The sequence below is a fragment of the Gavia stellata genome, chromosome 1 (genome assembly GCF_030936135.1).
Source record: "Gavia stellata isolate bGavSte3 chromosome 1, bGavSte3.hap2, whole genome shotgun sequence".
NCBI classification, from domain to species: domain Eukaryota; kingdom Metazoa; phylum Chordata; class Aves; order Gaviiformes; family Gaviidae; genus Gavia; species Gavia stellata.
In genome coordinates, this window is record NC_082594.1 from 82,703,334 (window position 1) to 82,731,311 (window position 27,978).

General features: G+C 39.7%; 1 protein-coding gene across 3 annotated transcripts; it reads left to right on the forward strand.

Annotated features, from left to right (window-relative positions):
• Window positions 1-1,807: 1,807 nt before the first annotated feature.
• Window positions 1,808-27,877, forward strand: PRPS2 (phosphoribosyl pyrophosphate synthetase 2). Of its 3 annotated transcripts, XM_059816975.1 has the most exons (8): window positions 1,808-1,929; window positions 12,038-12,221; window positions 14,819-14,839; window positions 18,388-18,486; window positions 19,569-19,693; window positions 22,191-22,364; window positions 26,505-26,664; window positions 27,643-27,877. In XM_059816975.1, exons 1-8 carry the CDS (start codon window positions 1,808-1,810, stop codon window positions 27,733-27,735), a joined length of 978 nt encoding a protein of 325 aa, XP_059672958.1. In that variant the 3' UTR covers window positions 27,736-27,877. The 3 variants fall into 3 exon arrangements, with proteins under 3 accessions (XP_059672958.1, XP_059672952.1, XP_059672965.1); XM_059816969.1 differs by lacking the exon at window positions 14,819-14,839 and having other exon boundaries at window positions 12,038-12,236; XM_059816982.1 differs by lacking the exon at window positions 14,819-14,839.
• Window positions 27,878-27,978: the final 101 nt, after the last annotated feature.

Here is a 27,978-nt window from a genome sequence, read left to right on the forward strand (position 1 = left end):
TGAAGTTAAATTACCCTTTTCTGTCTAGCACTGCTTTTAGTTCTGCTAATCCTGAGGTCATATCAGCAAGTTTTCTTTTTCATAGATTTGAAACCTGCAGTCTTAATAGAAGCTGAGACCTCCTGTCACAGAAGCTAAAAATTTTAGAATAACCAGTATTAAAAATCACAGTGAAATCAGGACAGCTGACAAAACTCAGAGTTGCAAGTAACTCAGAACAAAATGTAGCCTACAAAATTAGTTGCTGAAGAAGATGTATGAACTGGAAGAAAAACAAGCTTGGCTTTCAGATGCTATTATGAGCCTACAGTGCTGACAGTTAAGCCCATTTCTTTTTAATTACATAAGGAGAAAATACAAAGAGGGCAAAAGGGTGAGTGGGCCATATAAACAGGCCTCATATGTTGAGGCTTTGGCAATGTGTCCAACACTGAAATAGATTCTGAAATTATGCTGTGGTAAGTCACAATACTTATTGCTCTCATTCTTCTCCAGAAACTGTGTCCCCTGTTTATATTGCCGATGAAATACTTAGAAAAAAAGTGTCCATGATTTGTGGAAATATCTGGCTGGATGGCTTAGACCATAGAGAACGGTAATGCGAGCAACCCAAACTATTAATCCCTAACTCCCTAACCCAAACAATTTTACTCAGCTGTTGGTTAAAAAATTCAGGACATATATTTCTTCTTTTTAGATTTTTTTTTTAATGGAGAAAATTCCTCACAGGAAAAAAAATACAATTTCTTTGCAGAAATTCCATTTCGTCAAAAATCCAATATTCACTTGAAAAATTACTTTGATAGGGCTTTTCGACCAGCTGCTCTAAAAGTGTCTGTAGAGATGAACTATGCAACACGGGGATTTATCTGGTCATGCATAGTCCCGCTGATGGAGCATTATCAAACATATGTTCAAGACCTTGCTCCTCAAAGCAAAGCTTTACTTAAAGCAGGAAAACTGAGGTGGTTCTAAAGTCACTTATCCAAGTGCAATTTATTTATTTATATACATACAAGATGAAATTATATTACCTGAAAGCTAAGACCTTTTTGTCTTTGTTCAGTTTTCTGACAGTAGTTTGCACGTGAGCCTATTTCTAAGCAACAATCGATAAAAACAAACGTTAATGGAAAATGAATGGTGTATACATATAGAATCAGCTGCAGGTTATCCGAGGACAGCTCTGGTGGCTAAAGCTAATTAGCTATCTATCTCACCAAACACACACCTAGCTGCAGCTGTATTTGGCAATTGCTTTTGTAGGTGACAGCGTCGCCTGAACCGTACCTACCCAGCTGCACAGGTAGCCAAACCCCTGTTACGATCTGCCGTTCGTCGCTCTCTCAAAGTTCGAAAGAGAAGCGGAGGCAGAGCTCTCTCTGCCCGCTGAGGTAAAGCCCGGCCTAACCCTGCTTCAGAGGCAGGACGGCAGCCCGCTGCCTAGGAAGGGGCACGGGCTGCACCCGGGCCAGGGGGCTCGGAGAGGAGGAGGAGGAGGAGGAGGGAGAGGGCGCGGCCGGCTCGGCCCGACTCCCGCCTCCCGCCTCCCGCCTCCCGCCCCGGCCCTCCCCTACCGCCACCCCTCGCCCGGCTAACGGCCGCCGGCGCTACCTGTGCCCCGCGCGCCCCCCGGCAGCGGCCGCCCCGCGGCGCCCCCGGCTCGCCCCGCCCCCCGGCCCCTCCCCGCTGCCGGCGGCGGGGCGGGGGCGGGCCCGCGGCGCCGGTTATTTGACCCCGCGCCGTGGTCCCCGCGCTCTCGCTCGCCCTCGCTGCAGCCCCAACCCCGCCCGCGCCCGCCCTCGCCATGCCGAACATCGTCCTGTTCAGCGGCAGCTCCCACCACGACCTGTCCCAGCGGGTGGCGGACCGGCTCGGGCTGGAGCTGGGCAAGGTGGTCACCAAGAAGTTCAGCAACCAGGAGACCAGGTGCGTGGGGCGGGGCGGGGCGGGCAGCGGCAGCCGCGAGCGGGGACCACCGCTCCCCCGCCCGGGCCCCCTTCCCCAACCGCCGCCTCGCGCGGGCAGCGCTCGGCGCGGCCTTACCTGCGCTCGCGCCCCGCTGGCGTCACGGGCGCGCCCCGGCCACACCCCCGCGGCCGGGCTGCTGCCGCGCGGCGCTCCGCTGCCTCCCCCGGGCTGGCCCCGGCCCCGGCACCGGGCCGGCGGGTCCTGCCGCGCGCCCGGGAGGCTGAGCTGGTGCGGGAGCCGCGTAGTCCTCGCGCCGCGAGCGTATGGGGGGCCCTCGCCGGGCGCGGGTGCAGCCGCAGGGGTACGGCGTGGTTAGGTGTGTCCCGCCCGGCCCCCCAGCACTGGCCCGGCCTCCTGCCGCCGGCAGAAGGGGCCTGCGGAGCACAAGCCCTGCAGCGGAGCTGGCCCGGCTCGCTTGGGCTGGCCCGGCTCGGGAGCGCTCCCGCCGGCAGCTCCTGCGGCGGAGGAGAGGTGGCACGGCCCCTGACCGGGGGAAGAGCGAGCATCCTCCTGCGCGGTGAGGGCGGCATTTGCAACAGGCAGCTTGTCTGCAACGGGAGGTTCGTCCCGCTGTTGGCAGATAGTTAGTTAATTAAACGGTTGATCAGCTTTATCTCCGTAAAGACAAAATCATCTTGATTTTATGAATGACGGTATTACGCAGTTTTGTAAGTGGGTCTGTATGAGAGCGGATGTAAAAACAGGATGGTGATGATGGGTTAGACACTTGAAAAAGAGCCTGGGTCAAATCACACTTCAGGATTTGTTGCGAGAGGTCTTTAGTTTGCATCAGCAGGCAGTGTGTGTGTGGTGGGCCAGTTACAGCTCCTGTATGCCTCCCCTCCTTAGTCCAAGACTGTTGGTCCTGCATGAGGATAATACGGTCGTTACGATGGCCCTGGCTTGCTACTGAAAGTGCAGGTTCCTGGCCAGCCAAATACAGAAAGGGACTCTGGTAACTGTGCAAAAAATCCTGCGTGAAACCATGAGGACAGCTTGCTCACCTTGACTTTCCGATAATGTGCTTGCCAGTGCTTTTTTTACCAATATTGCCTCTCTTTACTAGTTTGTCATCTTAGCTTTCTGACCGACTTTTTTTATTCACTCATTTTTAATGAAGAATTTTAAACTGAGGTGACAGCTGTACGTTCATCCCGTGAGCTGGTAAGACTGTGCAACTGCTTTTCTATGTAGGTGTATGAGACTAGGCAGCCAGCTGATTCTGAAACACAAGTTCCTGACTATAAATAGCTGGCTCGTCTCTGAGGTTTATGGTATGTTTATTTTTATCTGTTCTTCTTCTGAATCTCCCGAACAAGCGTGTTTTCATTGCTTCCTTTGAAAAATTAACGTGGTGTATTGTAAAATCGCTCTCACAAAGCTTGTCCTTCTATTCTGTCTACGTCTTTGCATTCTCAGTTTAATTGTTCTTGTTCTAGTTATGCTCACTGGCATTACTATAAACCTTCTTCCCTTGGTGTTTATGCAACCCAATGTTTGCATACGCTAACTCTTCTATTCATTCCTGATTAAATGAAGGTTTAAATTTTCTCTCAAGTCTTTCCAGCCCCATACTCACTCTATTGTTCTTTGATCTCTTTTCTGCATGATAAAACTTAATTTGTGTATTTCGTTGCATGACTTTCGTGCTAACTTATGTCTGATTTTTTTTTTAATGTTTGTTTTCCAGTGACACTTATCTTTAGTTCTGCTGTTTGCTATGTTTTAAGCAGAAATTAATTGACTTAGATTTCATCCAAGGTAGAAATTTATCTCCAAAGTTTGCATATTTATTTTATGAGGTAAGCTAATTAAATTCTAGGCTTCAGGATACAATAATCTCTAGTCTACCATTCCACCTATTTGTCTGGGTGTGTGCAATATTGACTTCTGCCATTAAACAAGTAGGTAGTGGTGACTGCAGCGTGTCAGTGGTTTGGCTAATCTAGTAGTGCCAGTTTATTTTCTTAGGCAAGTAGGGATGTAGTGTGGTATAGATATGAGGAAGGTATCTAATCTAAACATTATTTCTGGTTTCTTCTGTTGCAACACCGCGAGGCTGACGTTGTCTTTTTTTTCTTTCTTTTATTTTTCCTGAACTTAAAATGCCTTAACACTTTAAATCCTTAAGTGTTTGGGTTTGTTTTCTTTTTTTACAACTTCATACTTCTGAGATTCTAAAATGAAGTTCTTGTTTCCCCTTCAGCAAGTACAGTTGTACCCACTATATAATGTTTTAAGTGGGTAATCTTTTCAATATCCTAAGCAACTTATTTCAGGATGTTGGCCTTCCAGTTTTGTAGACTGATGTTCTTAATAAAAAAATCATCGATAGTAATAAGAGAATTCCTCAACAATGTATTTGAAATTAAACTACAGCTAAAGTTGATGAGATATTTATGCTGCAGTGGTCCTTTCCTGAGGCATCTGGATTTTCGGTCTGTCTGTATAGCAAAGTTTCTTTGTGTGTGTATGTAAGCAAAAATTTTTTTATTCCTATATAAAGATAATCCAGCACAGTCTTTTTTTCTTCTTTTTGTTGCATTTAAAAATTTATAAACAAGTGTATTGGCATTACGAAAGACATTTGCAGTATTGCAGAATACTAGAACCTGATAGTTAAAATGCTCAAAGAACCTTAAACCTTCCCGATGGCACTCGGGCAAACCCCTGTGCAAACAGATAAGCCTGGGCCTGAGGGTCAACAAACTCTTGCGTTGTCAGATCTGTTAAGTTAGCAAGTTGTGAAGATTCACCTTTTGTTAGAAACTCTGTTTTGCTGTTTGCTGCATTCTCTTAAATGTGAATGTAAATTATGTGTAAATTGATAAATGTGTGCAGCCCCAGGCTTCAATCCTTGTCAAAGGGTCCTAGCTGGAAACCCTTTGCTTGAGAACTGCAGTTAGTCTGGCTTGCAGAATAGAGTGGAGGGAAGAGTCATTAAATATTTTGCATTGTATTTCAACGCAAACAGGCTTCAGGTCTCGGTCCCAGTCCTTAGCAGATGTAAATGGGTTTGAGGAACTAAAGCTGTACCCTGAGAGTAGCCAGGGATAGGACCACCACTGACAAGCACTGTGGCTAAATGGGCAGGTACATTTTCAACTCCAGAACACTTAAAATGGGAAAGGCTTCTCCTTTTAATTTATACTCTAACTAGATATCTAGCAATATCGCAGTTCCCTTCTGATTTAGGCATTTGGAATTCTCGTAGGTCTGTAACTGAGAAATGTAATGTCCGTGCTAGAGGAAGTAAGGGAGAGTGCTGGTAGACTTGACCAGAGCCCCATTTTTTTCCCCCGTCCATCTAAACTATATGCAAATGCTTTCCTTCAGCTGACTAACTAAAGCAGCAACAGCTCCCTAGTAATACCTGGTTGTAGAATATAACTCTGTTTAATATTCAAAGCTTGCGTGTCAATTAAGTGAGAAGGTGGTGCCACCCAAGCTCCTACCATGACACTATGGCTGGCGCTTACCTGGCAAAATGTTAGGGCTGCAGTGGGGGCTCAGTCAGTTTATCTTCTTCAAACCCCACAAGCAACCATCAGCAGAGTGGGGCAGGCTGGAGAAAGAGGAAAGGAATGGAAGTCCTTAAACAGGCATGACTGTTGTAGCCTCAGCATCGTGAAACCCTGTTTGACAGACATGTAGCAAAAGCATACAGATATTAAACACTCTGAAGTTTTTCACAAAATTGTCTCTAACTGAGATGCCATTTAATTATAGTTGATACACAGTTAAATCCCAGTGCAGGTATTTTTGGTGAGTCGGCTGATAAAAAAGTTATCATTGAATGTACATCACTTCTTAAATATATTTTCTTACAATATATGGTATGTTTGCTTCTCTAAAGACTGTTTATTTTAACTCTGTCTTTGAAATACTTGTTATTCTCAAAAATGGAGAAACTGGAGTCATAGGTGGATCCTCTTCCACTGGGAGAAATGTGTGTAAGGAGTTAGTGCTCCTACCTATTCCCATGAGCTTCTTTGCTTCTTCCTGTCAGATTCACTGGCTGAAGTGAGTAGTCTTGCAGATCTTCTCGACAGATCCATGAGGAAGGGAACTGAAGTCCTGCCTGGCACATGTGAATTTGGAGGCTGCCTACCTGCAGCCTTATTTAGGGGCCGAAGCTGAGTTGTTTCAGAAACATCCACTTAAGTGTATGCCATTCAGCTCTTACAGAGGAAAATATGGGTTGACTACAAAGGGACATTGTCTGCTGTATGGGAAAAGCTGTGTTGTTGATATGGGGGCCATTTGTTTGTAAGTGAATAAATAAAACTGGTATCTTGGACTGAGATTTAATCTTGGAAGATAGGAAAAAAATAGCTGATGTTTCCTTAGATAATTCCTACAAGGATGGATGTGTCTGTTTCACACAAAGTGGGGTAACGAAAACAGTTTGTTCTATGAAGTAATAATTGAAAAAAATCAGGAACAAACCTGGAAACTTTGATATCAGTGCTATATGTCAGGGATGCACAATTCAGCACCGGGCTGTAACATTTCCCTCCCATCTCCCCTTCAGCATCCTCCAGCTCTTCTACTGCAGTTGTCTTGGATGAGACATGACCTCGCTATGTCTCCTGTACCCTGGTTCCTTGGGATTCAGCTGCTGCGGGGGCCATGAGCTGTATCACTGTCACTGGAGTAGATGGTTATAGTGTTTGCAGACCCCTAATTGTGGAGTAAGCAAGCTCAGGTGATAAGCTGGTGTTAAATCAGCTGAAGACTGTAGGGGTTCTGGGATGTGAAGTGTCTCTTCACACTGTCCAGCTGCTGAGTGAGTGATTCGCAACTGAGGTCGTTGTGCTGTGCCTGCAGCAGCAGAGGCAGCTGTTTCCTTCGTTCCCTGCTCACTTAGGCTCTCATGAGCAGGAGGAAGCTGGAGAAACAGATTTTACCAGCTTGGTTGAATAAGATAAAAATTGTTTCCGAATTGCATGTTATGTGTGTTTTGTTTATATAGGAAACTGAAGCTGCAGCAAATACATTGTTCATTGCTCTGAATCAGAAAAGGCCCAAAAATGCTTCAAGCTTTTGGTTTGAGTTTTCCACTTTATTGATGTTGCTGTACACTGTGCACTTTCATCTTCAAGTAGGTGCTAAATGCTTGAAAATTAAAAACAAAAAACGACCCATGTGAATAATGGCTGACGATCCCACATGCCCTTAGCTGCAGAGTTTGGTACTCAGCCTTTGAAGACTCTCTGCACGTGCTCAGACTTCTTAGACCTTTGTTTCCAAATTTCTGAGGGTTCCTTTCAGACTGCACGTGGCTCAACCCAGAGCTGCTCAAGTGAAGGTGTTTTCCTCTTGTGGTGGCAGGCTGTGTGCCAGAGTGGGGGGTAAGAAGGTATTTCCCGTCTCGTGGTGCTTACCATGCCAGTGCCCACCATTAGGACGGGGCAGTTGTCAGTGAAGATCTAGTTGGGGGTTGGTCTTGGAGCTGTTAATCAGAGTGGAAGAACCTAGAGTTGAGGGGAGAGCATGGGTGCCAGGAGATATGGGATACCTATAGACTTAAAACCAACTCTGGCATTTTTATTGTTTCTTTGTTGCTTTGGGCTTTGCTGGTACCCACTTTGTTATATAACATCATAGCAGTTGAAATATTTGCCAAGTAAGTTGGAGGTCTTGTGTAAAAGACTTTACTCTGCAAAATGCGTTCCTAAAGGTAAGAGGTCAAACACACCTCTCTGCTTAGTGCTTTCCATTGGGTGGATTTGAATGAACTGCAAATTCAGCATGTGGATTTTTTTGACCGCTTCTGAGATATTGATTCTTTTTGCACACTGGATGAGGATTCTAGACCTTAAATTTTGGCCTCTTCTCTGGTTATTAAAAGTGCCTGAAGTACACATCTACTTTAGTGGCACTAAATTGCTTGAGAAATCTTACTTTTTGTAAGCATGGCTAGAAATTTAATCTGTTGTAATTATTTAAAAAGGTACATAGAGCCCTTTTAAGGGCATGGTTTGAGCAGGATCCTAGTTACGGATTTACATTATTTACCATTTTAGTCAGGCTCTGCATACTGATTCCCCTGCTACCCCACAACTTTTTTTACTTAGGATGTACAAATTTAAAATTCCCATTGCTGTAAGTTCTGTTGGGAGTGTACTATAAATCTAGCCCAGAAGGAGCTCAACCTGCTGTTACTCCTGATCTCGAATTTTGCTTAATGGATGCTTCAGCCATTGAAATATGTTTGTAACATAAGTGGGTTTTAAGCCTTGTCCTTACTACATGGCAATTAGTTTATCCAAGTTTCTAGTTACTAAATTGAACTCTCAAATCAGCCGTTGCAGATACCAACACTCAAACTTGTTTTTCATCACGTCCTGTCTTATGTCTGTCTTTCCCAGCTACAGCCTTGTGTTTGTGGATTCTAAGCAACTGGCACAAATAAAGTTAGTTACTTTTTTGGGCTATTAATTTTTATAATTTTTACTTTAAAACGCAATTGTGTAGTGTCAGGGCTTTTAATGTACAGGTTCTGTTGACTCTTCTGGAACGAGAAGTTTATTTAAACTGAGTGTTACCAAATAGCTGAATTTGATTAAATTGCAGAAAACAAACAGAGCTTGTAATCTTGAGGCAAGAGCTTGTTCTTGTGTCCTTCCTCTGTGTCCTCACTATGTGAAATAACTATGTTTAAATAACCCCCCAAGCAGTTAATGAGGTCATGATATAGATGGTCTAAGTGGAATTTAGTAGTAATGTTACTAAGATAACTGTCACAAAGTTTGACTGCTGTTAGCTTAGTGTCCTGTAATAGGTATTTGAGGTATAATACTTCAGTTATCTGATACTACAATTTATAGTCTCTTATTGTTTGCCTGTTTATAGCTGAATGTGGCTTAAAAAAAAACCAAACGCAAAACAAACAAACCCCAAACCACTAAATCCCCCAAAAAACCAACAAAAAACCCCCACCCAAGAAAATCCCAATGTAGTTGCTACAGGCTATGTCTGATGGAATACTTGCAACACAGTGCCTCGTTACTTTTCTCCATGTGGCTCGATGAAGGTGAAATAGGCAGGTGTGTGTCTGTTGGTTGGGTCTGCACAATACCTCTCAATACCAATCTTTGAGAAGGTAGATGATAAGAGATACTGATCTGTTGCAAAGCTGTGTCCAGTTGTTCGGGAGAAGATCTTTATGCAAGAATTACATTATGCTAGTCTCTGGCACTTTCAGGTGGGTTACTCCTGAGTGCTATGCAAATACTAATTTAAGCTCGATTTATTTTAGTCTGCACATAACTTCTGTGTCCACTGGAAAAGATATTTCTATATACATTCACATTTCTGTGTGCCACGTAAGTATGTTCTTCTGGCCTGAAAAGCATAACCAAAAACTTTTCAAATGCACCAAGAGAAAAAGTAGTAGCATTTTTGTTTTGTAAGTTGTTTACAAGATGAAAAAGTTATTGCTAGCCCAAGGTCATTGAAAAGATAGCAGTTAATGGCAATGGAAGAAGCATCGCTTTAGGTCCATTGTATTAACCAGATCTTATTTATCTCAAAGTATACTTCCTGACCTTCTGAAACATGTTTCTTAGCGGTGTGCTTAGAAATGTCTGGTTTTTAAAGGAGCAAAACAACTCCAAGTGTTACAATTCAGTGTTCTTTATGTATATAATGAACATTAAGATCACGTATTTTTGTCATTCAGCAAAGTTTTTTTTCCTATTACATAATGTGTCTATGAAACTAGTGGTTACTTTTTTCCCAAGTACTGAAATCTTATTCTGCCCTCCTTTGTCACTCCAATAACATTCTCCCCTGAAAACTGATGGTGTTTTCTTCTTAGTATTTTTCTACTTTCTTCTCCTTTGTAATGGCTCCTATGTTAATTTCCAGAACTGGAGTGTAACCTCACAGTCTTTGGTTGAAAGAGGTGCCATAGAGCTTTTGCATGTGGTGGTGTTCTTTGGACCTATTCTGAAGGTGTGGTATGTGACAACACTTGCTATTAAGCAGGTCTGTGTAAGTGCTGAGTCAAGTAGCAATTATTTTTTCAGAGCCCTCATAATAATGACCATGAATCTATAATGATTGAGGCTGCGCCCATAAGCTAGTGTGTAGATGCTTTACTTGGAGCTGGATTTGTGTGTTTGGAAGCAATGACAGGTTTCTCGATTTATTTGGTTTTGTTTGTTCTTCTGGGAAGTGGAACTCTGATATTCCAACACCAGGACTGTTTTTTGTAGGGCTTTTAATTAAGCCTGACCAGTTCTTCCAATTATGGGATATGCTTAGTGTCCTGCTGAACTTATGTTGACTAAAACTTTTTCAGCTCCAAAAAGGAAAACAAACTAAGAAAATATTTTGATCAAAACAGTTTTCTCTGAACAGCCCTATTCCGTTGATCAAAAACTTGGACAGGGAAGTAACAGTTTTATGACCAAAAATTGTGTCTTTCTGCCATGATGAGAGCCTCCAAAAGGTTTCCCAGATTAACACTGACATATCTGCAGATGACACTGTCCCTGGCCACCTCCGTCCTTCTAGACATCCTGGTGTTTGCTAGATGGTTTGCTTTCTTTTGGCCTTAAAGCTTGCTAGTAGCATTCTTAAGCAAAAAATGTATTCAATTAAGGAGAAAAATTAAGACGGGATCTTTTTATAGCTTGTTTGGGACTTCAGAGGAGTCGAATGGGGATCTGAGAGCATGGACTCAACTATCTTGATGGTATCAAATCAAATGCTTGCATATCATTAAGATGTTTTAAAGCAGTAAATTCCTTTCTGTGTTTTGTAGCTACAGAAAGCTAATGAGTCTTACGCAGCACTCTGAAAGCTCATAAATGAAAGTTGTTCAGAGTGAGTTTGACTAGAACAAGCCTCGGTGCTGAAGGACCTATCAGAGAAACTATTCTACCCACATTTGGGCCATTTGGATGGTTTCCAGCTAGAAGCTTTTTCTTATTTGTGTCTTGGGTAAAGATGCAACCTTTTAAATAAGGGCCTAAGATATTTTAGCATTTAACGATTAGGACTAACTTAGTAGAGCATGGGTTTGAAAGGTCTGATCGCCTCATTATTTAGGAAGTCTGTATGTTTCTTGTAAGTTGTGCATGGATTCAGGGAAAAATGAAGGTTCATCTGCTGTTTTTATGTGTAAGTTTTGGAGTAACAGGTGTGAAAAGTCAGTGTGGTTCAACAGTAGATTTGTCTTGCTTGGGTCTAGAATTGTAAAAGAATCTACATTCAACTGGTTCGTTTTAATTTTCTCGTTTATTTATAAGCTCTATTTAATTTTTGAATTCTGTGGTGTGAGCAGTGATCAGTGCCAGAATTTGCCTTGAAATCTGAGGAAGAATAAAATAACTCTTGGATGCTATCATAAGGAACCAAAGTATGTAAGCACAGTTAGAGCAAAAAGAACAACTGACACAGTGTGAAAGTTGTTGAGTCATGGTCAGCTGTTGATGAGCAGCCCTCTTAGCTTTTCTCTAAGATTTTCTTTTTTAAAAAAGTACTTTACTTGGACATCACGGTGTAAATTGTAACCGGACTTCTGTTTTTGAGGTGTGGTGTTTGATACTTGTCTCTTCTAAAATGCAGTAGTTTCTTGAATTTGGTAACATCTTAATTATCGTAGAAAAATAATTGCCCTTTTTAAGGAGGTATTTTGATGTAGGTCGTATTTAATGCTCTAAAGTTGGCTCTGTTTCTATACTTATCTAGGTTATTCTTTAAATGGTCATCTCCTTGGGAGATGGCAAGGACACAGAATATACAAACTAAACCAAAAAAAGCATCAAATTTAGTAACAATGTGAGCTGCATCAGTGCTATAGCTGTAATTACATGTTGGTTGGTGCTGACCTTACGAAGACCATATTTAGGCTGAAGTAAATTTTAGACTGGCTTATATTGAAATAGGCTTTGTATCAAGGGGAGAGTTATCCAAATAGCTGTGGAAAAAATCCTACTCTACATGGGGATAAACCTATGAAAGTTTGTTAAAACAAACCCGGTTTTCCTATCCTTTAATAATGCTTTTCCAGTAGTTCAAGTGTTTAAATGGTCATCTCCTGCTCTTTCAGTGTAGAGATTGGTGAAAGTGTGAGAGGAGAAGATGTGTATATCATCCAGAGTGGCTGTGGAGAAATAAATGACAACTTAATGGAACTGCTCATCATGATCAATGCTTGCAAGATTGCATCATCCTCCAGAGTGACTGCTGTAATTCCATGTTTTCCATATGCCAGACAAGATAAGAAAGACAAGGTAGGTAAGAACTGTGTAATTTCAGAAGGCTTTTTTCAGCTTGTTCACTTGAAATTTTTGGAGATAAAACATATTTTCATAAACATCTAAGTGATTGGAAAGATTCGCTTTTTGTCATCCTTTTTTGGTAAAGTGTTCAATTATATCATCTATAGGTGAATGTATTGAGACAATAAATTTTTTTTTGCTTCTGTTTTGATAATCGACACACCTTCAGTTTGAAAAAGTGAGTATATCCTATGTGTGTGGTGTATTGCAGAGTACTCTGCTAGCGAACCTCACCTTATGGGACTGTTTTTCCTGCTTTTTCTAGCTCTTTTTTAATCTTTGTATATGATGAGAGTACACCCTTTTAAACATTTTAATTGCATGGAATTAAATCCTAAGTTTGAAGCGCTGTAACTGTTACATAAGTGGGTTTTACCCTGTATGGTTAAACACAGAGTCAAATGGAAGGAACTGATTAAATCTGTAATGCCTAACAGTAATTACTAAAAACATTATTTTATGCTGCAAGACAGATTAAAAAAGGTTTTGTATCTGTAATAATTATTTTTATTGATGCAGACCAAATATTGTATGGAAATCCCATAAATACTCTTCTGATCCTAGTGCCCTTTTCCTGAATTTGGTCTGACATAACTGATGAATATACCAGTTCAGCCAAGTTGATAACACAGTAACAAACTCTCTGTGGCAAGTGAGTTTGATTTTAAAAAAATACACAACTAAACTTTCCTATCTCTACTATATAAACAAAAGCCCTCTAATATGTTATGTGAATGTTACGTTCACCTAAACTTATTTGAAAAGAACTAACAATAAATGTGAATTTGGCTTTTAAGGTTGGATTGTAATGGTTGTCTTTTTAGAAAATTGCCCCTCTCCAATACTTTCCATAAATGGACTGTCCCCTCCCTTTCACTTTGGGCATCAAGCAAACCATCCTGGAAGCTTTCTGTTCTTTACATTCTTTTATATAAAACATAACAGGACTGAGAAGTAATGCAGAAGCTAAAAATAATAGCAGATATTACAAAATATGTAATGCTTAGCCTGTGATGTCTGAAAATAAAACTGAATACAGAAAAGTTATTTTCTAGTATACTCATTCTTTAAGTGCAGGGTCTCTGACACCATACTAATATTATCAAGACCCACTTGTTATAGTTCCAAAAATGGAATTCAGGAGTTAGACGGTAGCTCCCTATTCTTTGCCTACATCTTTTGGAACTTCATTTTTTACTGTGTTTTGTATTGAATAATGCTCTCCCTCAATCAGGAGAGCTGAAATACTTCTTTTTATCAAAAGAGCTTGAAAGGGAAATGATAAGCATTTTGTTGAAAGGCAAGGAAAGCATCTCACTCTGTTTTGATTTCCAAATTCATATTGGAAGATTCTGTTGGATCATCCTGTAAATTTTTCGTGTGGGAAAAGAATGAGTATGTCCCAAGTTTTCCATGTATCTAGGTTATGTCTTGTCAAGGGTACCCAAAATCCATGTGGCAGAGTTCCGAGAGACACTTAAAACTGACAGCATGGTGGCCCAGAATGCCACCCCATTTTGGAAATGCCATCTGAAGATGGATAGCCTAGGAAAGTGATTTTGATTAACAGATTTGAGCATTGTTCCAGACTGTTCTTTGGGTGTCACAGAGTTCTGCAATTCTAGGCAAGCCATTTCTTGTTTTCTTTTTTCTTTTTACCTCTGTTTGCAATTGAGAAAATGTTTGCCATCTTTGGAAATTAACCTTGGTAGTTGACCTCCACGTTGCAAAATAAACTATAATATAGCTGTCAACACTGGGCAGCTTATTGACAGGGAGATCTTTCCTCTGCTGTTGGATTGCATCACATCACTTGGTCTTTGACCCGTGTTGAGTGCATAAGCTTTGTATGCTGCCTGAAGTGTCAGTAAAGTGCCAGCCATTTTCTTCCTATGGTTATACAGGGATTTTCTTCTCTCTGGTGAAAGATATTGCTGTAGTTTGCTTGACTATGTACTGAAGCAGTATAATCTTCACTAGCTGGATGCTGTTTTCTGGTTTGAATTTAAGTTGTTGACTTTAATCCGTAAAGAACTAAATAGACTCAGTCCTTGTTGTTTGAAATAACCCTGTATTCTTCATGTCTCTGTTGCAGTTATGATCACTGAGAACAATGAAAGTGCTCTTGATTTATTTAAGGAAAGGGCCTTGCAGTAAAAAAATCATATTCTGAACAAGGCCTGTGTAATCTGCTCTGGAAACTTTAGCATTAAACCTGGACTAGCTTTAAATGAGAAACAGAGGTTTAAAAAAAAGGCTTGCTGAGAATCGTAGGAAAGTTGGTAAATTAATTTAGATGCAGTCAAGTGCTGCCGTGAACTAGAATACTTCTGATACACAGGCTAGCTAATTCAAAATTAGCTCAGGTGTATCTGTGCTTTGGCTATAGTTGCATTTATGCATCCTCTAATTACGCTAACCTTCCAAACCATGGGCAGGACACATTTATGTGGGATGCTGCAGAGATGCCGTTGAGATAAGTTAGAAGTAGAGTGACAGGTGAGTTTGGTGTTCTACAGCTCATGTAACTTTGTTTTTTTGATTTGTAGAAGGGGTCCGTGGAGCGTTGGGTAGGTATCCTTTTTTTTTTTTAATCTAACACTATGCATTTCCATTAATATGGCCTTAAAGGGTGAAACTTACTGGGTTACATTATGTATAAATGGGAAAATTTTCAGTTTCACTTCTTGATTTCAGTTGTGTTTCACCTAGGCCATGACAGTAATCCTATAGAATAATTTGCTACTAGAAGACTCCTAACTTCTAGTTAAAAATTTATCTGCACATTCAAGGTAATGGCTGTCAACTTCTGACGCTTCAAAGCATATCTCATTTTTGAAATGATAAATTTAGGTAGTACATTAGTGAACATTCAGTATCCATACATTTCACAACTGGCTTTCTTGGAAGTGAAAGTTCCAGTTATATAAGTCTTTGGGGTTTCTTGGATGTTTTTTTTAATTCAGTATGCATGTGATGCATTTTGAGCAAGACAATGTAATAAGATGCTTAAAGGCAACAGAGCTTTAATCTTGATGGACAATTTTTACTTTCAGCTATGTGTCCTTTGCATAGTTACTCTTGTGAGGTTTTTTATAGCTTTGTGGATCCCCCACTGCCCCTGGTAATTTCAAGAATTGTGAATAAATTTGTAATGCATCACAAAGGAAGAAATAATTTATATAACTTGTTATATGTAAGTGGGGAATTTGCTTAGGATCTAAAGTCAGTGATATTATTTTTACAATTTAGTTTCTGTACATAATGTAATGTTGTGTTTCACACTAATAATTCTGAAACTAATCTCAAATTGTGTCAAAGAATGGAACAATGGATACTGTAAATCTCTTTGTGTTCTTGCCTATCTGATCAGAAGCAAACCTTATAGACTCCAAGATAAAGAAAATCTTGTTCTCATCTACCTTTTGTCATCCAAGTTTCTGAATAATGAGGCCAGGTTATCTGAGGTTCCCATGAATATACTTCCTTTGATTTTAAAATAATCTTCAATTTGGATCATATTGTAGCACAAAACTTATTTTCTATGCAAGCAATCAAATCTTAAATCCTTTTGAACATGTCATGTGTGTTTTCTTTTAATGCACAATTTTGTGTAAAGGAAACTGTCAGATAGCTGCAAACTTCATTTGTCTTAATCTCCTATTAGCCCATTCTTGAGAAACAGGTATTGGTGTCTGGCTATCTTTCCTTCCAAGACCCTCTGTCCACCAACACATAGGCAATCTGTGATGTGTGCATGTCTGCTAAACAAGTTACCTAGTGGTAAAACCTTCAAGTTCTTCCTTCTGGGAAGGCAGCCTGCAAGGCCAGCAGCTGAAAGAAGTACCAACTGGTAACGTATACATTAGTATTTGATGCAGGAAAGTATTTTGGTTTTTTGTGATGGTGATACTCATGATATTAATACATGAGACAAGCTAAGTGGTATTCACATTGAACAGGAATGGGAAAAACTAAAAGTGAAATTCAGTATGCTGGATGGAGTGGAAGTGGCAAACCATGTTCTGGGAAGAATGTAATTTGCCTTTAGCAGCTAGCCTGAACTAATTACTTGTTTCTACCAGAGGGGGTGGTCCTGGTTTACCATCTTCTTTTCCCTTCTATTCCATTTGAGCTGCCTTATCTGACTGCTGTGGCTTCAGACAAGTCCTGGTATGCAGCATAAGGGAAGTGGTAAAAGCATATAGTTTCAGAAGAAGAGATGGGACAAGCAGGGGAGCAAACCTCTGGTTTCAGCATCACCTGTTAGTCCAGCTTAGCTGTAGCATCAAACCAGATCTTTGCAAAGAGCTGATAAGAGAACATTGTGGTAGAGTCAAAAGAGTAGAAACTAAATCTTTGTTTTATTAGATGTTACCAGAGACTTGAGAATATTTTGAAGCCCAGCTTAAAAATGTCAGTTTGTACTGCTAAGATGAGCTGAAGTGATCAGGATTTTGAATGGCATGAACCAGAAGTTTACTACTAATAATAGAAATATCCCAAAAGCTTTGGCCTACTTGGACCTTATAGAACTGAACTTAAATGAGGAGCAGCATAGTCCTCAGTAACTGGAAAATCATCCATGCTGAATTGCTAATGATTGCAAACACTTATGGAAGCTATATGCATCTGAATTGCAGAGATATATAGAAGTGCTAGCTGTTGCATATATCTTCTGTGTATCTTACACAGACCAAATGATGGTGATGTTCTGTGAAATACAAAAAACAAAATGGATGGATTTCCAAATGAAGAATTTCCGTAATGATGATGATAAACTTGATCCAGCCATAAGAAAGACTGCAGTATCTCAGTTTCTTTTCTGGAAGTATGTTGGTAATCTGCAGGTTAAAACAGAAATGCCAAGTTTCCACCTAAATTAGCAAAATTTTTGAAGAAAATTCTGGCTCCTTGATATGACACAGACAGAAAAGTATCCAGGTTAAATTGGCAGTGATTCAGCTTATTTTAGGTTATGCTTTTGAGCATCAATGCAAAGACAGCAGAGGTACTCTGTAATTGTGTGTATGGGGTGGCAGGAGAGTGGGTTCCTAGGAGGCTAAATGAGGCTGTTTGATAAAGAGATAAAGCAGGAGAGAATACTGTGCCAGCAAAAAACAGAGTCTGACAGCGAGATGGAACCTCTGAATTGCAGTTCTGCCTTCATGCGAATGTTATTGCCAGCTATTAGCCTTATTTAAATACTGGCAAAAAGAAAACAGGATGTTTTGTTTAGTATTTCTGTTACAGAGAAAGCTGTCTAGGGCAACATAGCTTTTTTCAGACCTTAAAATATCTGAAAAAACTTTGGAGTTGCTCAAAAAAGCAGTAGTGAGGTATCCTCCAGTCATGATTTTCCATCTTTTTTTACATTGCTGTTTGTTCTGCATCCTTGTCACTTTTAAAAAGCTCTTGACATTGGCTGATTAGATTTTTTGCTGCTCTTTTGTTCTTTCCACTTCTGTTTTTCATTCTACCCCCCCCGTCCCTTGTGGGAATTCTAGACTCCTAATTGCATCCAACAATTAAGCCTGAATTAGCAAAAAAGAATAAATAAATAAGCTGGGGTAGAAGACCCCTGCCAACATGGATCTGTTACAGGCTTTAGTGTATCTTGAGGAAATGCTTGATACTAACTTTGTTTTAAAGTAGTGTTTTCAAATGTTGGGTTCACTCTGCCTTCAATCTTCGTTTTTGGCAATGTTTTTTAGAACAGGATAGTTGCTTGAGAGTTGGATGTTAATGTAGGGTAGTGGCTTAGAGAAATGGAGATTGTCTGTCTTTCTGCTACAGGAAAGCTAGCTGAAAGATTTAAATAGAAGAATTGGAAAATTATATCCCCAATTTTATCTGCTTGTTAGTCAGTCTAATTACTACAAAGTATTATTAGGCAGACTGTGCAAACTGATTTAGATATTCCTGAATGTTCTGCTGAGTTTCAAAACCCTGGTAGCAAGATTAGCTGTTGACAGGATAGTTTAGCTAAAGTTCTGGAGCTCTTCATATCTAGATTCCAAATATTCTGAAGGAAAAACCAATAACAGTTGCTAATTTTCTGACTCCTTGCATCTAGTCAAAATCTTTTTAAAATTTAAACATATGTGCTTTTCCTCAGAGTCGTGCTCCAATCTCTGCAAAACTTGTTGCCAACATGCTGTCAGTTGCAGGGGCTGACCACATCATCACCATGGACTTGCATGCTTCTCAGATCCAGGTAACTATGGGTTCTTACTAAGTGTGGCTAGGGCCTCTACTGAATTAATGTGAAACGCTAATATTAATTCTCTGGGTTTTTTCATTGTCTTGAAAGGCTATGTACAGAAGTGTAATTCTCAGGGTTCAAAGAAAGTCTCACTACCTGTTTCTAATCAAATTCCCTTTTTGAAAGAGAGCAGCCTTGATTTTATGGGGTAATTTTGCAGGCACTTTGAATACTTGTGCATTGGAGTCTTGAATTTGCCAAGTCTAGTGTAAGAGCTCCCAGAATATAAAATATACTGGTTTGGGGCAAGCTCTCTTAATCTTAGCCTGGTCAGAGATTATAGTATTGCCCTAGATCGAGTTCTGTTGTTACAGCCAAGGGGACAATGTTCTCTTAAAGGGAGATGGAGGCTTGCAACCCTTAGTTGGCTTACTGCTGAATCCAGCAAAACACAAAACTCTTTCCTTGAACACAGAGCAGACATTGTTTGTCATTCTCATGTGTACCTCTTTTCAAGATACCTTGTTTTTTCTAGAAGATAACTTCTCTTCCAGTTCTGGTATTCTGTTTACTCAGAATTTCCTATTATGCTAGATGGCTGTCATGCAAATAAAAAGCAGCTTCATTTGTGGTCTTAACACAGATTTCTTGTCATTACAACTTGCACAAAAAGAAAGATTCCATTTCTGCTGCTTGAGTAATACTAACTTGAATCTTTCCCATATTGAAATACTACTGTTCATGTCAAGCAGTTGAAGTTTATGGAAGTTGAGTATTACTCACTGGATTTTTTGAGAGCTTTTCACAAGCATGAATTTACTTCAGTGCCTGAAGGTGATCTTTTCTGATTTTTATATCATTTGAGAACAGCTGTTCTTTATTTCACTACTCTTGGGTGAGATTGTTAGAGACCTTAATATTTTTTAACTTCTGCTGCATTTGATAGTAGTATCAGAGGACAGAATTAGGCCAGTGTAAAATACTAATTAAAGTTCTATCATATATCAAAGGCAAAGGCTTGATTCTTTCCCTGCATCTTCATTCCAGGTAAGACACAAACATATATTCATGAAACTCTTTCTTTTTCGGACTAGGGTTTCTTTGACATTCCAGTAGATAACCTGTATGCAGAACCTGCAGTGCTGCAGTGGATTAAAGAGAACATTTTGGAGTGGAGAAACTGTATCATAGTCTCACCTGATGCAGGTGGTGCAAAAAGGTACTATACAAGCCTAAAACTACTCGTTTTCCATATAGTTAGTGGTTAATGAACTAGTTTGTTTAGTCGTCTTTTTTCCTTTATGAATTGTGCAAGATACAGGGTACATCACTGATGAATCCAACTTCATTGTAAAAACAGAACAACTAGTTCTTTCAATGTTGTTCATGCTTGAAAACATCCAGGAGCTTTCTATGCTCTAAAGAAAATCTTTTTCTCTCTCCCTGGATATGGCCTCATTAGCTGAATCCCTCCAGCGGAGGGAAGAGACTTTTCCTGCTGCTTGCTTCTTTAGTCCAGTTGCTGCACCTTTTCCTGCTTCGCTCTGGAATTGCCTAAGTTTCCCTTCTCTGTCAAAGCATATCGCCTATCCCCACTGTACCTGCTGGCATTTAGGTAAGAGCTTGCTTGAGTCATGTTCCTTTTTTCTTCATGTTATTGCATTCCAGCTGTAAACTTATTGACCCCAAGTTGTGCACTCTGAATACTAGAAAAAGGGAGTGAAGTTTGTTTTGAGTGCAAAAGGTGAAAATAGAAAAGTTACTTCATTGGAGTGTTTATTCATTCCCAGCATGCATTGCTCATTTAGCAGACTATCTTTTATTTGGTATCTATTGAGTATAAACTAATGCAAAGCACACTGGCTGGTGGGGTAATGAAGCATGCCATTGAGGCGAAATGCTTATTCTCGAGTTTTATTGGTCGTGCTGCTGCTACAAAACTGAATGGGAATAAAGACAAATGAAGTAAGAATCCTGTAAGCGCATAGTACATAAAACGTTTGGAATGTAGTATGGGGGAAAAATGCGAGAGACTCATAATTTTATTTTAATTGAAGTCCTTGGGTCTGTTGTGAGTGTTCATGTTCTAATAATTCATAGGAAAATAAGACTGACTAGAACTCCATAGTTGTTCCTGTTTAGATTAATCAAGTTAAAGATGTGAAGAATATAAACTATAGAAAGCATTCTAAAATTCAGATGACTCAGTCAATTAAATTTCTTTGTTCCTATCTGGACACTGTTCTTTTCACAGTTGATTTTTTTGTTTGCGCGTTTGGGTTTTTTTAAACAAAATACAGTCTTTGCTTAGAATTCAAGTCAGAAGACAGCATTTTTTCCCCCCACCAAACAGTTGTATGTTATCAAGTTGATCATAAGAGTTTATTTTTTTGAGGACCACTCTCACTGTATTTAACATGTTAGATAGACTCTATCTTTGGTAACTTTCTGTTGTAATGCAACCAAGCAGTTGCTGGTGAAGTAGGGAAAGATGTTGCTTTCAGTAAATTAACAGGTTCTTCACCTCCAGTAATGTAAAGAAAGTGGTTTGGCCTTTCCATTTAAAACATGTAGGCCTTCAAAATAATACTTGGGTTAATGAAAAGTGAATAGAATGTGAAGAAAGCTTGCCTTAAAATTTTTAAATCTGTAAGCATTAAAGACATTTTAAAAGAAATGTTCTTGTACTCATTTAAAATACCTTATTTCTTTTTTGTTTCTTAACCCCTTGCTTGGGTTTTTTCCAGCTTATTAAATTTTGTGACTGAAATAAGGCATGCAAATTCTGTTGGTATGTTAATGCCTCCAAGGTATGGAAACTTGCTATGAAAATTACACTACTGTTCACAAAAAATGCTAAAACACTTTTTTGTTTATCACCCAGTTGTTGAAATACAGTGACTAACAACTCCTTCATATTTAAGTGGTAAAGAAACAAAACTGTATTCTCTACAAACTGTGCATGTTAATAACCTTGTTAACAACCTTCTAAACGTATTCTAGAAAAACAGGCTACAAGGTTGTGCCAGCATAGGAAAAGCATAGTATTGTTTATTCTTGTGTCTTTATACCTACCAGCTCTGGTATATTAAACAAACTTTAAAAAAAGCAATCAGCAGTCTGTAACAAATGAAGTTTGCTATTGGAGGCTTGTCCGGCCTGAATAGTTTTAAAAGGTCTTTGTCAAGCAGATGTATTGCTAAGGGAATTACTAATGAAGTAAGCTACTTGATTACTAGTCAAGTACTGCTAAAAGAATTATTAATCACTATTAACTTGTTTGGTTTTTCCCTTTGGTTTGGTTTCACATGCCTGCAATGGTATTTTCAGTTAGGATGTTAAAAGTAGGCTGTTGTAGGCTTAGAATTGAGGCTACTTCTACTTTAAATTATAGTGTGACTGGGTATTGCAGCAGCTTAATAAAAGCTTGTGAATAGCTGAAATGTTTTCAAAGCTAGACACTTAATGACAGAAAACCAAAGTCAATTCAATAAAAAAATCGATTTCTGGAGTATAGCTTAAGACTTCTGGTTGTGTTCATTAGCAGTGAATTAAGATTGTTTCTAACCTGCCTTATTATTTGCAAAAGTTTGTGCTGCAGTAATTTGAAAGCCAGGAAACATAAAAACTGTGTTTTATGACAAATAGACATGTGTGGCTCTGTTCTTTCTTTTAAAATAATTCTCTAAATGTGGTGTACTTCTTCTGTAACTTAGGGTTACTTCAATTGCTGACAGACTGAATGTGGAATTTGCTCTCATTCATAAGGAAAGAAAGAAGGCAAATGAAGTGGACAGAATGGTCTTGGTTGGTGACGTGAAAGACAGAGTAGCAATACTTGTTGATGATATGGCTGACACATGTGGCACAATATGTCATGCAGCAGACAAGTAAGTATTATGAACTGGCCCACTGTCTCACTGTACTGTAACCTGCAGATAGCAGATGAACGCAGTTGCTGTGTCCTGCATGCTTATAACCCAACCTGACCTCTATAGCATGAAGTCACTCTCATCCTTGAGTCTACAGGTCACAGTCCTGTGATCAAGCTGTGTCCTTCTTTAGAACATGGAATTGAGAAAATATTTACGGAAATATATTATCTGTATTTAGAAAGAGGACAGAATAAATAAAGTCATAACTTGGAAGGGACTTCTGCCATGTAGTGCATTTTTCAGTTCCAAGGCAGAAACAGAAAATTATTCTCTTAAACCTCATCATGCAGCCTTTCCACTCTCCCTAGGCAACCTTTCACAAAGCTTTACTAGATTTAACATTGGAAAGTGTTTTCTTCCCAGTGTTTGATGCATGTTTAATATTAATCTTTAAAGTACATCTTCAGTATAAAACTACTTGTCCTTTTCATTTGGGGTGATGAGAATAAGTTTTCCTGTCTTTTGTCTGGAAGTTAGTTGAAGAGTGTTCTCATTGCCCTTTAGACTAAGTAACTTCAGTTTGTTCAGTCTTTCCACATGGCTTCTAGACTTCTGCTTTGTTGATGCCCTCTGGATTCTTGCCAGTTGGTCTGGTTCTTGAAGTAGAGCATGTGAATGTAGACCCACTACCTTAACTGAGGCCCTAGCAGTGCTAGTTAGAAAGGATTACTTTATGGTTTTCCAGCTGGCTTTATGATGGTATATTTCAGGGTAGCAGTGGGGGTTTTTTTCACAGAAGTTGGCATTATTGACTGCACTGAACTTTGTAATATCTGTAGCCTTTAAAAAAACTTGCTGATTCCTGAAATGATTAATTCTTCCTATTGCTGTAGCTTCATAACTCAATATCTATGGCAGTAAGTCTAGCTTCAAAATCATCTTGACAAATTGGCGAAATGGCCTGCAATTCATTAAGAACAAGTGTGAGGTATTACAGTTGAGCAATACTAGGCTGAAGTGCTTCTGCCCGTCCACTCATATCCAAATGTGCTCATATCCACTCATATCCATATGTGCTACAACTTTGGTTTGGGAGGTCAAGGGCTGCAACCTAAACTTGGACAGAGTCCTGAGGTTTTAAATCTTCCATTCAAAGATTTGTATTTTTATATTGTTTATAGCAAAGCCTATCCCCATATGATTGTAAATAGTGCACACTGGAAGTGCGAAGGAACTGCTGAGGAGCAAGACATGGGAATGTTTTAAATTGATGTTGCTAAACATTTACTGTCGCATTGCTACTCTTGGATGTAATCCTTTCTAAAGCTGGTATGTTTCAGTTGAGAGCACTTTGAATTTGTATTTCTGTCCAATATATTTGTAGCCACTATGATAGTATCAATAGTCTTGCATCCAAAACAGGTCCATGTGGTACTTCCTGCCTGGCTCTATTTGAATCATAGAATCATATAGGTTGGAAAATACCTTTTAAAGATCATAAAGTCCAACCGTTAACCTAGTACTGCCAAACTCACCACTAAACCGTGTCCCTAAGCGCCATATCTACACATCTTTTAAATACCTCCAGGGATGGTGACTCCACCACTTCCCTGGGCAGCCTGTTCCAGTGCTTGATAACCCTTTTGGTGAAGAAATTTTTCCCAATATCCAATTTAAACCTCCCCTGGCACAACTTGAGGCCATTTCCTTTTGTCCTATCACTTCTTACTTGGGAGAAGATCCTGACACCCACCTCTTGGCAACCCCCTTTCAGGTAGTTGTAGAGAGCGATGAGGTCTCCCCTCAGCCTCCTCTTCTGCAGACTGAACAACCCCCATTCCCTCAGCCGCTCCGCATAAGACTTGTGCTCCAGACCCCTCACCAGCTTTGTTGCCTTTCTCTGGACACACTCCAGCACCTCAATGTCCTTCTTGTAGTGAGGGGCCCAAAACTGAACACAGGATTCGAGGTGCGGCCTCACCAGCGCCGAGTACAGGGGCACGATCACCTCCCTGCTCCTGCTGGCCACACTATTTCTGATACAGGCCAGGATGCTGTTGGCCTTCTTGGCCACCTGGGCACACTGCTGGCTCATCTTCAGCCAGCTGTCAATCAACACCCCCAGGTCCTTTTCTGCAGGGCAGCTTTCCAGCCACTTGTCCCCAAGCCTGTAGCGTTGCATGGGGTTGTTGTGACCCAAGTGCAGGACCTGGCACTTGGCCTTGTTGAACCTTATACAACTGGCCTGGGCCCATCGATCCAGCCTGTCCAGATCCTTCTGCAGAGCCTTCCTACCCTCAAGAAGATCAACACTCCCACCCAACTTGGTGTCATCTGCAAACTTACTGAGGGTGCACTCAATCCCCTCATCCAGATCATCAATAAAGATATTAAACAGAACTGTCCCCAGTACTGAGCCCTGGGGGACTCCGCTTGTGACCGGCCACCAACTGGATTTGACTCCATTCACCACAACCCTTTGGGTCTGGCCATTCAGCTAGTTTTTTTTACCTAGCGAAGAGTGCGCCTGTCCAAGCTATGAGGAGACAGTTTCTCCAGGAGAATGCTGTGGGTAATGGTGTCAAAGCAACAGGGGGAAGCTTAAGTGAACTAGACATTACTCTTGGTGGTTTGAAGTAAATATCATCCCATGAGTTTACAGTCTTTAATTGTAGGTTTGCTGTTTGCATCCAGATAAAAAGGATGTCAAAACTCGTGGTAGAGGGATTCATGTAGTCTTGTGTTTCTTTTCACTTTGAAGGAATTTTGATGGAATTTTGTGAAGAGATGTTGTGCAGTTGTTTGCTATCTGCATACTAATCTGCATCAGACTCCAAAGTGTGCTTCTGGGCTGTGCAGTTTGCAGATCAAAATCACAAATTGCCTAGCCAATGATTTTTTTATACTCCCATGCATAAAGGAAGTTAATTCCTGTCAAGGAGGCCTTTATTTCTTTCCTGTTATGAAAGAAGCACTTTATTTACCTAAAGTAGATTTCTACAGAGCAAATTATAAAACCATCAGAAACCTTCAATGCATCTGCAGTGTTCACTAAGAAAGATGCTTTTGCTTGAATAATGCTGCCTTATCTCATGTTCTTGGCATGAAGTAGTGCTTTTCATTAATGCCAAATCTAGGTGAGATGTACTTTGTCCTTAATTAGACTTGGTCACCAAAATACTTGAGACCTCTTTTTATCTCAGCAACCTATATGCATATCAAGCAGATGATCTAAGAAATGTATTTTCAGATTCAGCAGATCAACTTGCTTAAGTACAAACTTAAGTACACATCCTTGGTACACACTCAACTGTCATAGTGCATCCTCCTTGTCAGTTGCAGCTACTAAATGTAATGCTGAGAATGACCAGAAAAGTTTTATTCTGTTGAGTTATGCAAAATGAGATGATGTTTCTGTGTTTTTGTCTCTTTTTCCCTATCTTACTGTGCTTATGCTATGATCTGGTAAAATACCAATCTTCAGGGCCTCTGTCTGTAAACTAGAAAAGCAGCTAGGGCATAGCTGAGCACCTGGAGGCAGAGAGACCAGTCAAAACCAAATTAAGAGATACTGACTCATTCACAAGGTGTTCTAGTTCTTTGTTTATACTTTTTTCCTCCTGTGTTGCATCATTTCACTGCATGCTTGAATCAGCGGCATGTCTTCCCACAACCTTGCAGTAAGCTAGGCTTTTAATCATTAACACTTCTTCCTCAGAAACTATTTCCAAGCAGAATTGTTTGAATTGCAAATGAAAATAAAGGTGGACAATAATGGAGGCACCACAGAGTTGTGAATACTGCCATACAACCAACTTCATTTTTGCCTGATTAAGATAGAAAACTTGTACTGAAATTCAATTGTATGTTCTGCTGATATGGTCAAAAGTGCAGCATTTTAGATTATTACCACTGCTGCTGATAAGAACTTTTTATTTATTTAGCAGGTAATTATTATTTTTTGTGAGACTTATTCATATAACCTGAAGAAGTTTTTAAAATTCTCTGAATTATTTTGTAGATATTCATATCTTCCTGTAGCTTCCTGGAGGAATTTGTGTGTAAAATGTATTTTACAGGGATTTGTATCTGGCTTCATCTATAGCTATGTATGTAAACATGCATCACAGCATACTTTTCCTTTGTGTTCTATAGGTTAGTATCTGCTGGAGCTACTAAAGTTTATGCCATTCTTACTCATGGCATCTTTTCTGGTCCTGCTATTTCTCGGATTAATAATGCATCGTTTGAGGCTGTCGTGGTAACTAATACAATCCCCCAAGAAGAGAAAATGAAACACTGCCCAAAAATTCAGGTAGAGTGGTGTTTTTGTCATCTGTTTAAACTCTGGATTTGTATTTTGCTGTTCACTGATGCTAGAATTTGTGCCTTGAGAGGAAAACAATATTGTGAAATACATTGTGCAGCTTTGTTGTTTGCAGAACATCTTCCTAAGACATGCCAAAGAACTGTTTTAAGGGGATTCGGGTAGCACGATAGAGTATTGCAAAATATTTGGTATTTGCAACAGATTGAGTATGCTTGACTGTGGAAGAGTGGCAAGTGTAAAATTGGCTGGGTGTTTTTGGTGGGTTTTTTCATCAATATTAATCATACAATATTTGTATGTAGGAATTTAAGTTAGTTAAGTATGTTATTGTGGATGCCACAGAAACCTTAGATGGCTTCTTTTTTTTTTTTAAATACACTAGTGAAAATGCTGAAGATTACAATGACAGATAATTCTTTTCAAAAACCAAACTGAAAATACAAAGCTGACTTATATCAGTAGCTCTTACATGAGTTTGTTCTGGGAATTCATGTGTCCCTTTTGGAGTTTTTCCTTAGTACAGGGTGGAGGAAAGCATAAAAGATTGTTTGGGTTTTTTAATGCAGCACTGAATTTTTAAAAAGCTTCAAGTATACTTGGTATTTATTGAAACAAGGCAAGCACTTAAAAGGTATACTTCCCTTAAACTGTGTTTGTGTCAAGCGGACACTGCCATCTGATGGCTAGAATAGTTTCTTTTTGACAACATGCCCTGTGCCAGAAGTCTTCAGCAGTACTCCTGTGCAGAAATTTTATTCAATACTTTCTTACTCAATTTTTGACTTGGTATTAATGTAGTTCTTATGTATATGTTAAGTACCTAATGCTTTAATGTTATTTTACTTCCTAGAAGAGGTAAGAGCACAATGGTAAATTGAATGTTTGTTCATACGTTTATAAACTGTATAGTTAAATTTTATGGGATGCCAAGAACAATAATCTTGAATTTTTTTTTTCTTTCAGTTTATTGACATTTCCATGATCCTGGCTGAGGCAATTCGAAGAACACACAATGGTGAATCTGTGTCTTACTTGTTCAGTCACGTCCCCTTGTAAATGCAGGAGATTACATTGCATCTTTGCAAAGGTCCCTTCAGCTAGCACTGTTTTTAAAAATGCATGTCAACCACAAGAAATTAGTATCTTTGTACAATTCCAGAGCTTGTATGTTTAATTATTATATTTGTCTTGTAATTACCATTTTTTCTTTGTAACGGGCAATAAATGTCCATCTTGCGGAAACTTTATGTAGTCCCTTGAGAGTCTGGAAGTATTGTGTGTTGCGTAAGTTCTCTTTTA